General features: G+C 35.5%; 1 protein-coding gene across 1 annotated transcript in view; it reads right to left on the bottom strand.

The window, feature by feature from the left end:
- The window catches only part of LOC111468590 (syndetin), a 32,365-nt gene that overhangs the window by 4,669 nt on the left and 14,735 nt on the right, over positions 1-12,961 (bottom strand). Inside the window, exons 11-19 of the mRNA XM_023113844.1 lie at positions 12,680-12,708; positions 12,470-12,602; positions 10,417-10,872; positions 9,323-9,855; positions 9,157-9,220; positions 8,967-9,069; positions 8,638-8,807; positions 4,835-4,960; positions 2,234-2,304 (exon numbers count right to left, since the gene is read on the bottom strand). Of these exons, the coding sequence (XP_022969612.1) occupies positions 2,234-2,304; positions 4,835-4,960; positions 8,638-8,807; positions 8,967-9,069; positions 9,157-9,220; positions 9,323-9,855; positions 10,417-10,872; positions 12,470-12,602; positions 12,680-12,708 (1,685 nt within the window). The remainder of the gene's footprint in view (positions 1-2,233; positions 2,305-4,834; positions 4,961-8,637; positions 8,808-8,966; positions 9,070-9,156; positions 9,221-9,322; positions 9,856-10,416; positions 10,873-12,469; positions 12,603-12,679; positions 12,709-12,961) is intronic.

The raw sequence follows: 12,961 nt of genomic DNA on the forward strand, positions 1-12,961 counted from the left end.
TTTTTTTTTTTTTTTTTTTTTTTTTTTTTTTTTTTTTTTTTTTTTTTGCCTCTGCAAGAGATGGGATGAGATTCACCCACAAAAATTCTGATTTCACTTGATCTTCCACTTTGACCAAGGCAGGAAAACTCCAAATAAATTTGGTCAAGGTGACTCCGATGACAGGAGATTGTCTTCAAGACCGGAGATAAATTTAGTCATGTAATTAGTTGCACCAGAGTGTATAATCCAAGAGCTAACCCAACTTACCTTTGAAGGATTTATACAAAAAGTAAATGAGGACTTACTTGAGATTGACAAGGTATTAAAACTTGATGGTTTGTCGAGGGAGTTCAAGAGCACCTTCCTCCTAATCTCTTCATTATTTGAATTCACTAGTCTTCACAACTGACCCTTTTGTTCTAATTTGGACTCTTGTGCAATGTACGCTCGTGCTTTTGACATTTATCCTTGTTTCTCAAACTACGAATGAACGCAAGTGGGTTTGCAGATTGATAGATAAAAGATGAATGAATTGATGGTGAGATTGTAGCTACACTTGTAGTGAATGAAACTCAGAAAGGAATGCTAGCGCTAATGTCGTGGCCTTCTTGCTATGAATACTCTTTTACGCAATCACTAACGACTGTATAATGCTAACACAATACTGGAACAATGATCTTCAATGGTGGATGGTAGCTATGAAGGCTCCGAATGAAACTGAGATAAGGTAGAAGATCGGTAGCTATGAAAACTCCAAATAAATTTTGGTCAAGGTGGAAGGTCGGTAGCTGTGAAGGATCCAAATAAATTTTGGTCAAGGTGGAAGGTCGGTAGCTATGAAGGATCCAAATAAATTTTGGTCAAGGTGGAAGATCGGTAGCTATGAAGGCTCCAAATAAATTTCGGTCAATGTGGAAGATTGGTAGCTATGAAGGCTCTGAATCTAATTAATCAGACCTCCCAAAATAGAATGACTTTCATACCATGTTGCTAAGTGTAAATTATCTTATTTGTTGTTCATATTAAATTTAAAAGAGGTAAGTCTGCCTTTTATAACATAGAAAAGCTAACTAAATTCCAAGATACTAGATAACAATACATCTAATCTATATAGATCCCTAGATGCTATGTAACAATAAATCTAAATAAATTAATAAATTTCTAGATACTAGGCATCCGTAAATCTAAATTAGGGAGGTTAAATACTCCCCGTATTTAATTGGATTACACAAATATTTCTTAAGTCAAGGTTATTCCTTCAACGGTCATAATTTCAAATTTCAATTGATTCTAATAGCTCTAATAGAATGAGTTACCTTTGGTTTCTTTCTTTGGACTTAAACCTACCACGACGTTGCATTTTTAAGGTCTTTTTTGGATTTCGTGAGATTTAACCTCTATAATCTCTTCCTTTCTTCAAAAGGAATAATGTTTAGCTATTAGCCATACAAAGTCACCTGCAGTCCCTCAAGTAGGCTTTGAAATTCCATGCATGTAGAAAATCAGCCAAAAGTAGGGCAAACTTGGGACTGAATATCAGCTGTTGTGGAAAGAGAGGATGATGAAGTCGAATACAGAAAAGAGCTTTAGGCTCTTTCTTTCCATTTTTCTTCTTACATGCTAGTCTTTTTCTAATACTTATATAAGAACGTTTAATTACTCAGACCTCCTTGGGGTAATGGGATCAAAGTTTTATTATCAGAATGTTTCAGCATGTTTAAAGGCTTCTTCTTGGTGTTCTCTTTCCAAAAACTGATGAATTCTCCTTGCATGTTTTTTTTTTTACTGGCATGCTTTCATTCCTCTTTTGTAATAAATGAACAGTTCATATATGGAAATAAAACTTATATTCCGTTTATGAATTATTAAAGTTAATACCTATTTTCATGGTTCAAGCATGATCTGATTTTTTGGGGCTGGAATTCTAGAATAAAGCCTACTATTGCAAATAATTTCTTAGTTATTTCAAAACTGCTACTGCTACTGCTACTGCTACAGCATATTTTATTCTAGTTTGTTTGAGTATGCTTAGATTCATTTTCTTATTAGTGATTGGCTAGCCTTATTTCAGTATCTGTAAGTGATGATTAGCAGAAACTTTGTCAGAATGATTCTAAACATGCTTGTATTACTTGATGAATGTGTGCGCTTCCATTTTTTAGATTCATATAACAGGTGCAGCTCATACAAAGAATCTCCACCACCTAAAGCTCTAATAAAGTCTAGATAGAGTCCATTTAAATATTCTTACCCATTGACATGAAGAAGCAGTCTTGCAGTGTTCTTATGAATATGCTCAATGAGATATGGGACGGCATCCAACTGATCCAAAGAAGATTATTCAGTTTAAACAGAAAGCCTAAAAACCAAAGAATAAACAAGAAACTCCAACACATCAAAATAGTAAAAGACATTCATAACAAGTCACATACAATAAACAAGAAAACAATAGAAGTTTTATTGAGCTAACAATAAGTAGAAAAAATTCCATTGACATGAATGGCAGTTGCAAAAAACTTTAAACAGGAATCATTTTGCTAAGATATTATCTTGTATTTGTCACTGATGAATATTCTCACTGAACAGTTTGTATTTATCTTAGATTCTTGTATAACAAGGGAAACAAATCAAAATTATAAACAAAAGGAAAAAGTACTGATTATAGAACTAAACTACCAATCAAATTTATTTAGGACCTGCAATTACTCCTGGGGAGAAAAGAGTCCCGATCCCCAAAGTATCTCCATCAAATACATTATAGAATGCGATTTTATATTTTTGAAATCTGAATTAATCCTTTCTCATGCACTATGCAGTGTGATCAATGAATTTCACCCTATAATCCATGTGAGCAGCTTGAAGCCTTACCACCCCGATTCAAATGATGTCGACCGCAACGTCGCAACAAGACCCAGAATTGACCTTAAACAGAAGGACAACAAAGGAGTCGAAACGATCCAAACCGACAGGGTTAGGAAAGTGAAAGATCTGTACGAAGTGTTCGAGAATTCCAGCCCAATGGAAAAATCTCCCTACAGAAGAAATTAGGTGGGGGAGGATATCATGGTCATGCTCGTCTAGGACGTGTTGCCCATGGCATGTTAAACAATTTATTTGCTTTCATGATGTATTGCTTTACTATTGTATTTTTTGTTTGTATGATCATGTCTGGGCCTGCCAGACCAGAATTGCCTCAAAATGTGGGGGCCAAGTAGTCATCAAACCTCCCCCGACCAAGTATTGTAATCTCTCTTGCCTCCATGTTTTCAATAGAATTGACTTTTACAATGCTTACTTCCAACTTGTTTTCAATGATTTTCCTCGCCCATATTTTCTAAAACCTTTTCTCTCAAAAGGTGGCTCGAAGCTCGACCATACATTAGAATTGTCCGCGAAATTCGATTTTGACACGGTTGGCTTGTTTGCTAGGTTAGAACAAGCGTTGCACAATATCTAGTCCGCTGCCAAGAAAAGTGCGATTGTGACACTAGGTAAGTAACTCCGAACCAATTGTTGTAAGTAAATTAGTTCCCAGCTTCAGTAAGTTTCAGTTAGTTTGCTGGGTTGTAGCAGAATATAAATTTCTTTAGCTGTTTAGGAATTTTAATCCTTAGGATACATAATTTGGAATCAAAATGATGTCCTCCTTTAAGCTAATATTTTTCACTACAGAGACTTGAAGAAGTCCTACCAATAGAAGTTGCAGGAAGCTAGAACCTTCATGAAACTATATCAGATAGTGCACACTACAGAGACTTGAAGAAGTCCTACCAATAGAAGTTGCAGGAAGCTAGAACCTTCATGAAACTATATCAGATAGTGCACAACCAACCTTTAAAGCCTTCAAGGAAATTTCCCCCACTTCAGGTGAAGAAATACCTCTAAGCTAACATGATCTTTTTATTGATGATGTTCAAATATAAGTATCGTAAAAATAGTTTCAGAAGTCAAGTGGGTTAAAGAGTTGGGAAGACATGCAGGTTTTTCCTATTAGAAATCTTACCCCCACTCAAACTTAAAAATTTTCAAAGGAGATGAGCTTTCTGCCATTTTAGGCTTGAGAATTGTTTTTTCAGTAACCACAAGTTCCGAGTTCAGTTATAAGAATTCACAGCCATAATGAAGTAAAACAGAATTTTCCAGCAGGCGCTAAATATATTGCAAAAGCAGATTTCCTCGATAAAGATTAGTTCAACATATGGATGGCGAGAAAATGGAGGAACCCTTGCATGAACTTCTAACCCATTAATGGAAGCCTCGGAAGAAACGACAGCAACAAAGGAATAAATAATCTTTTCATGCAAGACATTCCATTTACCAATTTTGACAGCAAATAAATGGTACCTATGCACAACCACCAAAATTATTTCTTTTTGCTCAACCATATTAGTAAATTGTTTGGGTGGAGAACCTTCCTCATGCAAACCTAAGCTGAAAATAAACCTCACGCGTTGCTTAGTGACCTTGCCGGTTGTTACCAGCCAATTAGTTTACAACTTGTTAATTAGTTTTAGTTCATCTGCGGGGTTGTCAAGTACATTCTATGATAGTAAGCAGCACCAACATTTTTCCTTTTGTAATCTCAACCTTGATATTGAATAGAATTCTTTAGAATTTTAATCCCTAGGTTGCAAATCACCTTATCACAGTTGTGAGAAATAAAGTGCTATCTTCAAAATAAAATTTATTTTCATGGAACAATCCCATTAGAAAAAAACATGTGAAAAGGCTGGATGTAGAACTGATTTAAACCATCTTAAGCTGCACTAAGATTGAATTGAACACACATTTTCTTCTCAGAGAGAAAACGTTATGATCCATGACATACCAAGAATGAAAAAATGAACCTTACCAGATGTGCATAAAAGTCTTCAATTACAGTTGCATTTGTTTGCAGAAGCATGGATTGAATATGGGCTTTAGACCTATGCATTATTCTTGCCACAAGTGATAATGAGTCAGCACCTGCACTCCTCTCCTGCGGTATAATAATCACAGTTTAGAGGAGAACACCCATGACAGATCCTTTTATTTTTTAACCAAGTAATCGTAATGTCTCAAAGAGAAGAAAAACAAATTTTTTCGAGGGAGAAAATGACTCATTCCGGCCCTTTCTGATGCATGATAAGCAATGAAACTCTGAATAAAATACATATATACCAATTCATGGGAATAAGCATAATACGGTAGTTAAGTCTTTCTTTCTATGTTATATATTTCTTTCCCTCTACGTAGACTAACATGTGTAACAACCCATGATTATACTCGTCAATAGCATTTTTCTTTGGCGGGGGAAGAAACGTAACTTCTAATTGAAAAATGAAGCTGCACATCAGGAGGCATGACATTGGCTAGATCCACCCTTGCATTGCATTCTAAAGGCTTCTCTTCAAAAGTTGTCTAATTATTTTCATTCCAAACCCAGAGCATAAGCTAAGAGCATAAGTCCATTTATATCACAACTCCTACTCCCATACTGAGCGAGGTCTTAGCTCCATTTAATAAAAGAGCTACCTATTTCTACGTCTGACCAACCTATTGATTATGAACCTGAAGTCTTACAAAATCAAACTCCTACTGTTTATACGAGAAGAAAAATGGCTACCATGCAAGACTTAAAATGTCAACCACTTGAACCAGAATCATCCCCTTTGAATCCCACTAGTGAGAATATTACTTATGTGGCTCCTTTGATCGATGATGTGAACATAAAAATTGCTCAAAGAAAAGGTGTTAGAGGTTATACCAAGCATCCTATTGCAAAATATGTGCCATATGATGGCTTATCTAAGTCCTATCAAGTATCTGTTTCTATTATTGATAATGTTCAGGTGCCAACTAACATCCATGAACCTCAAAAGCATCTTGACCAGAGAAAAGAACGACAAGATAAGATTGACGCACTTCAGAAAAATGGCACAGGGACATTGACAAATTTTCCTAGATGGAAACAAAATGTGGAAAGCAAGTGAATTTTTGTAATGAAGTATAAACCAGGTGAAAGAATGGAAGGATTAAAGGCTAGACTTTTAGCTAGAGGATTCATTCAATCCCATCAGATTGAATACTAGGAAACTTTTGCTTCGGTAGCAAAACTCAATACTATAAGTATCATCTTGTCTCTAGCAATCGATCTTGATTGAAGTCTTCAACAGTTAGGCATAAAAAATGCATTTTTGAATGGTGATTTGGAAAAAGAGGTACATATGGATATTCCACCGAGATATAAAGAGAACATTGATCCAAGAAAGGTAGGCAAACTTAAGTAGTCTCTCTATGGACCAAAATAGTTTCCACGTGCATGGTTTGGTAGATTGACAAGTTTTGATGTCAATCTTGAATATTTTCAGTATCAATCATTTCATAGTCGTAAAAGGAGATTAGAATCACAAATTGCTCTCTTAATTGTATAAGTGATGATACCATCATTTTAGGGAATGATGAATCATAATTGTAGCAAGTGAAGAATCACTTGGCCTGAGCATTTGAGGTCAAGAATCAAGGAAATCTCAAATATTTCTTCGGTATGGAGATTGCTCGGTCTCATAAAGACATAGTCATATCCCAAAGAATCTAGATTTTCTCAAAAAAATTGCCATGCTTGGGAGAAAACCAACGAAGTCTCCTATGATTCACAGAAGAAACTAGGCCAATTATGAAAGCAGGCTAGTTGGCAAGGGGAGATACCAATGTCTTGTAGGATGTCTCACTTATCTTTTACACACATGTCCAAATCTTGGATTTGCGGTCACCATGGTTAGTCAATTTATGCACAATCCTTATGAAATTTTGTATTCAAAATTCTTAGATATATGAAGATGACTCCTAGGAGGGACTACCTTTAGAAAAACTGACAAGAGGTTTATACAAACGTAAGTTGAGCAGGTGATATTATAAATCGAAGACCTACCTCAGGTTATTGTGCTTTTGTATGAGGTAGTCTTATAACAAGGAGTAAAAAGCAATCTGTGGTTTCAAGTAATGTTGCTTGCTCATAGTATGCATGAAGGCATATGGATTGAGAGAATTCTATTGCAAGTTGGATAAAAGTTCTTACCACCAATAAAAATGACGTGTGACAATCAAGCAGGAATAGGACAAAACACATTGTTGATTGAAATTTCATCCTAGAAAAAGTCGATAAAGAAGTTGTGATATCCCACATTGGTTGGAGAGGAGAACAAAACACCCTTTATAAGGGTGTGGAAACCTTTCCCTAGCAGACGTGTTTTAAAGCCTCGAGGGAAAGCCCAAAGAGGACAATATCTGCTAGCAGTGGACTTGGGCGGTACAAATGGTATCAGAGCCAGACACTGGGCGATGTGCCAACGAGGAGGCTGTTCCCCGAAGGGGTAAGACACGAGGTGGTATGCCAGTAAGGACGCTGGGCCCCCGAAGGGGGTGGATTTGGTGGGAGTCCCACATCAGTTGGAGAAAGGAACGAGTGCCAGCGAGGATGCTGGACCCTGAAGGGGGGTGGATTAGATATCCCACATTGGTTGGGGAGGAAAACGATACACCCTTTATAAGGGTGTGGAAACCTTTCCCTCGCGTTTTAAAGCCTTGAGGGGAAGCCCAAAAGGGAAAGCTAAAGAGGACAATATCTGCTAGCAGTGGGCCTGGGCCGTTACAGAAGTAGTTCAACTTCACTAGGTACCAACCAAGTAATGGTACATAAGCAACAATTGGCAAATAATCTCACCACGCCATTGCTAAAGACCTAACTTTGAAGATTTGAATAACAAATTTGGATTGTATAATATATACAACCGATCTTGAGGAGTGTTAAAATTAATGTCAAAGTTAGGAAATTTTAAATTAGGGAATTATCTTTTCTGTTTAATTTGTAATATTTGAGACCTAAAGTTTAGGGGATTTGATTTGATTAGATTAGATTTAGTTTTTGGGTTACTTAATCTGCCTTGTATGTATTTGGTTGTTTTATAAGTTGTGTATAGCATGATATTGTCACCAAAGGGGCGTGTGAACTATAGTTATAACATTCTTCAAGAATTGAAGCCATCAAAGAGCTTCTACAGGAATCTATGACAATAATGTCACTATTCGTATAGTCATAAATTGCCACAACAAAACAAAAACAAACAGGTGAAAGTGGATTGAAACTTCGTTAAAAAAAAAAAAAAAAAAAAAAAGGAACACAGAAGGGTCTTATTTGAGCACCTCGTTTAATGATGTAATCAGTAGGCTGGCATTCTTTCCAAATAGTAACTGGAACTATATAGCCTATGACCAATTGTTAAACTGATTAATGTATTAGATCTACTATGAGGGGAGAGAGTACAATCAGCAAATAACGGTGTTAATTGTTCCTTATGCTATTCATTTTTTCTTTTTTGTAGATAGATTATGAATTTATAATTCTTGAAATTAGGTGATTTTTTGAGTTGTTTTAGTCCATAAATAGAGTAAATACTCCCAATGATTCAATACATCTAAATTATCACACTTCCAAGTTGTTTCACAATTATATGGCTCAAAATTCTAAAATTGTAACTAAAACCAAATTGATATCTATTTCTCATGAATAAAAAGAAACCCCAACAGAGAGAAAAGAAAAAAAGATACATACATGCGTACATACAGAAATCAAAATAAATGAAAAACGATGCTGTAGCTTTATATATAAACTAGCACCTTGAGACCAAAAGTTGTTCCATGCAAGTAACCGAAGCTACTGCCAGGAGGGCTTGGGGTAACTTCGTTGAAAGAAAATGTTGAATTCGATGCTGATGGAGAAGATGAATTAGATTTTATCCACTGATCACAATCCTGTGAAGCCCGGGATAAAGCTGCCTTCAATTTATCTGATAATTTCAGGAAGAAATAAACCATGTAAGTCAAAATTTGAAAAAGTAAAATAGTGTTCTAAGTTTCTGATATATTGAACTTTGAGAATAGGACAGGAAGGAGTTTCAAGGACTGGTCAGGGAATAAATCAGAAGAGAAAAAAGAAGAGTGAGTACAATTGAGGGAGTCAGGGAAGCCTTTTCCACCAGAAGTAGTGTTAGGCTGGCCAAAAGTCTCGTACACAAAATAGAAGAACAATTCAAACAACTGGCACATACCCTGCCAAAAATAAGCTAATGAGAAATATTTCAGGCTGTTTACAGGTGAACGGCATCTAACAAGCTAACCACCAAATACGGGGGATACCTTGAAAAACTCAATATTCACTATCTCTAGCTTCTGAATAAGCCTTGCATATTTGTCCATGAACCTGAAATTTGGGAGTTCAATAATTTTTTAAGAAACATAAAAAAATAAAATAAAAAAAAAAGTTTGTTTCGAACACTTTCCAATATCACTACAGATACTTCACCTTAAAAGGCATAGAGATGATCCTGTTTGAGCTGAAACTTCATCAAAATTATGGTTAGAAGAATTTCGTGGAAGTTTGGGTCTTGAAATTCTGCTTGGAAGTTGACTATCTTCATCAATAAAGTCAGCTAAAAGATCTTCATTTTCATCTTCACCTTCAGATACAGCATGACCACCATTTTCAAGATTGTCAGTATTCTCAGAGTGAGAGTTCCTATGAGAACTTCCACCAGCACTTCCATCCAATTCTCCATAAAAGGCACCATTGGGTATGTCTTCTTTACAAGTATGCATTAGTTTAAGTAAAAATGGATTTCCACTTTTGATCCACTGCAAAAAACCACTTCTACCCCGACCTGTACTGACTGAGCTTGCTGACTTATCTGACTGTCGGACCTTGGTGTTAGACGACTTACCATCAGATGGAACAAATAGAGGTGCTCCATCACCAATCAGTCCAGCAAAACTAACAACTTGAACTGTTTCGGGTGGCAGAATAAGCCAATTCTCTTTTTCCATAACCATCTTTAGAGCCTAAGAACATGAAGAGAGTAAAAACAATGAAGTACTAGTCAGTTTTCACATTCGAACTTAGAAATTGCTTAGTTTGACAAAGTAGTAGAAGTGTTACAGAGACAATCTACTAAATTAAATAGATTAAAATTTCTACGTAATGTGGACAATTAATAATATGTCAGTTAAGACATAAGACACGTGAAATTTTACAATAACTTAATCTGAATTGAAGATTTTTAACTGTCACAAGAACTCCAGTTTCGTAAACCAAGAGCAATTTGTGTCAGAGAAGTTAAAGTCAAAACTCTAACAGAATAACTACTAAACCAATAGAGACAGCTCAAAGGGAAAGAATAAGTTAAGCAAGAAAATCCTTCCTTACTTTCTATATGAATCACTTTTAAGTTATGAAGAGAAAATTGAAATATTCATTGCTTTTTTTAATTTAGTTGGCGCAGAGAAAATTACTAAGAATTTAGAAATAGTGCAGCATTTAGCTTCCTTGATAACCATGACCCAGCATGTAGAAACAGTTGCAGACCAGAACTATGGAAAATTTGGGCAAGAAGGTAAACTTACGTGCATACTCTGCTTATGAAAAGTCCCATAATAGTTTTCACAAACAATCTTGAACTTTTGCCTAAACTCAACTGCTTCAACTCCACAGAAGGCTTCTCCAGCCAATATGAAGACATTGAGATCTTCGTAGTTTTTCAAGAATTGATGAATGCTCGTAGAACAAACAGCAACAGAAGAAAGCAGTACTGACACACGACTAGTTGATAGTTGCCAGAGGTTCTTACGGCCTTTTTGAAGGATTTGGGAAACAAAACTTATAGCATCTTTTCTCAGATGATACCAGGGAGAACCACTGGTTGATGCTGTACTGCTATCTGTCCGGGACTCCATATTAGAATCACTCCCATCCACGTAAACAGGATTCATAATTCTTGTCGTTGATTCCTCTGTATCTCCTAAATTAAGGTCACAATTATCTTCTAGTTGATTCATGTTAGGAGATTGTTGAACTGAATCCTGAATCAAAAACATGCTTATTAAGATAAAATTTTAAGTGCCCAACAGAAAAGCCACCAGATGAAAGAAAGCAGGTAACAATAAAATCTGCTACTAACTACCAGTGATTCAAACAGAATATAAAGTAAAACTAAAACTAAATATCTTAACAATAGTATCCTTAAAATCATAAACAGAAACATTTAGTCTGTTAGCTCCTTTCCCGTTTTTTTGCCCTTACTAAATCCATTAAAAATGACTACATGCGAAACATCATAAATTTTTAAGTAAAGTCTTTTTCCATCTGTCATTTGTTGGGAAGGGGAAAAAGGGACTACAAAACAACAAATGGATGGACCAGACACTGAAGAAAGCTTGAGCAATAGGGGTTCCAAGCAAACATCCCAGAATGAACCGATTATAATTGATTATAGTATTTTGATAATGTTCCTTTGGCCAAAAACCCTAGGCCTCTAAGATTTCAAGGAGAAATCTATCCATTCCAAAGGCATTCTTACATCGGCCATTTTTGACAATTCAAGTGAGATTTCTGGAGCTTCCCTTGGCCTCTAGAATTTCTCATCAATCTCTTCCATTTTTTCTATTGATTGGGGATTACTGGAGCTAAGAAAAATTGCTCCTACTTGGCCAATCCAAAAATTTTAGAACTACACAGTAAGTTTTAAAAGAGGAATATCCCTCCAGTCCTTGGTTGACACTCTTGCGTTGAACATTTGAAGCTTTCTACATGGAATATCCCAACTTCCCAGAAATCATTACCTTAAACACAAATTATTCAAGTTTCCTTCAATAGTGTGACAAGGGGATTCTACAGCCTTATCAGAAAATTTGAGGGCACATTTGCCCATTTTTTCTTCATAGAAAAGTGCTCTAGGAAAGGCTAGTAAAATTCCCTCTGAAAGTTAACTGTGAGTGGGGCTAAAGTCTTCTACAAAGGGATGGTGAAACAAGCAAAGATAAAAAAGGTTACTTTACAAAACAATTCAGTAACTTCTGCAATAAGAATTCTGTAAACATACTCATCCAATGTTGAAAAATAGACAGCATTCAGGCAAATAGAGTTCTGCAATGCTCTGTTTTTTTTTTTTCAAGAACGAAATTAATAGTGAATGTGATACCCTCTTATTTCTTTGTAGATTTCTCTAATCAAACTCATCCAATGTTGATTTTCTAAACAACTTTATACTTCTAGGAGTACCAATGAGGTTTCATAAAAAAGACTTGAGGCTTGTATTCAGCAACTTCTGCAATAAGAATTCTGTGGCCTCTAAATTTTGCATCTATGAAAATTATAAAAGAATAATACTCATGTGGCAGAAAATTTTCTTACAACTATATTCAATGCAGCATACAATTTTCATCGAACTATATTCAGTTCAGCAGAAATTTTGTATAAAACTATATTCAATGCAACAGAAAATTTTGAATAGAATTATTTCCAATGTGAGCAGACAAGGAGTGGTACAATCGTCCACTGAAATAGAACGATATTATTACATAGACTCCATTAACTAGAGCTGAAAAACAAAGAAACTATTTTCTAAGCTGAAAATAAATATGATTCAAGTGAAATATATAAGGAACAGTAAATATGGACCTTTGTATCCAGTTGGAAGCTTAAGATTTGATAATATGAACACATCAAGGTAAATAAGACAGCTAGTGTTTTTAACAAACACTGCCTAAACTTTGATTCAGGTATTCGAAGGCATAGATCACTGTATGTAAGCCTGCAACTAGATAAAATAAGTTAGACGTTCTTATTTGACATACTGCATGCAAGACTCAGTAACTTCAAGAACATTACCTACTATTTTGTACACGTACATCCTGATCCTGCAAAGATAAAAACGATGTTTGAATATTTCTTTGATTTACCAAGGAAATAATGGAGAATCTAAACTGAGAAAACTAAAAGAAAGGTAATCTGATCCTTCTGTTCCAACTTCTATTTACCACTTCTACATATGTCCATGACTTAAAGTGGTACATATGACATGCGAAAAAGCAACCTCAAGTCCAATAGTTGTGCTTTAACTAAATGCTCTACCTATCAAAAAAAAAAAAAAAAAAAAAACCATTTTGCATA

Source organism: Cucurbita maxima, unplaced genomic scaffold, assembly GCF_002738345.1.
Source record: "Cucurbita maxima cultivar Rimu unplaced genomic scaffold, Cmax_1.0 Cma_Scf00037, whole genome shotgun sequence".
In the NCBI taxonomy this organism is placed as follows: Eukaryota; Viridiplantae; Streptophyta; class Magnoliopsida; order Cucurbitales; family Cucurbitaceae; genus Cucurbita; species Cucurbita maxima.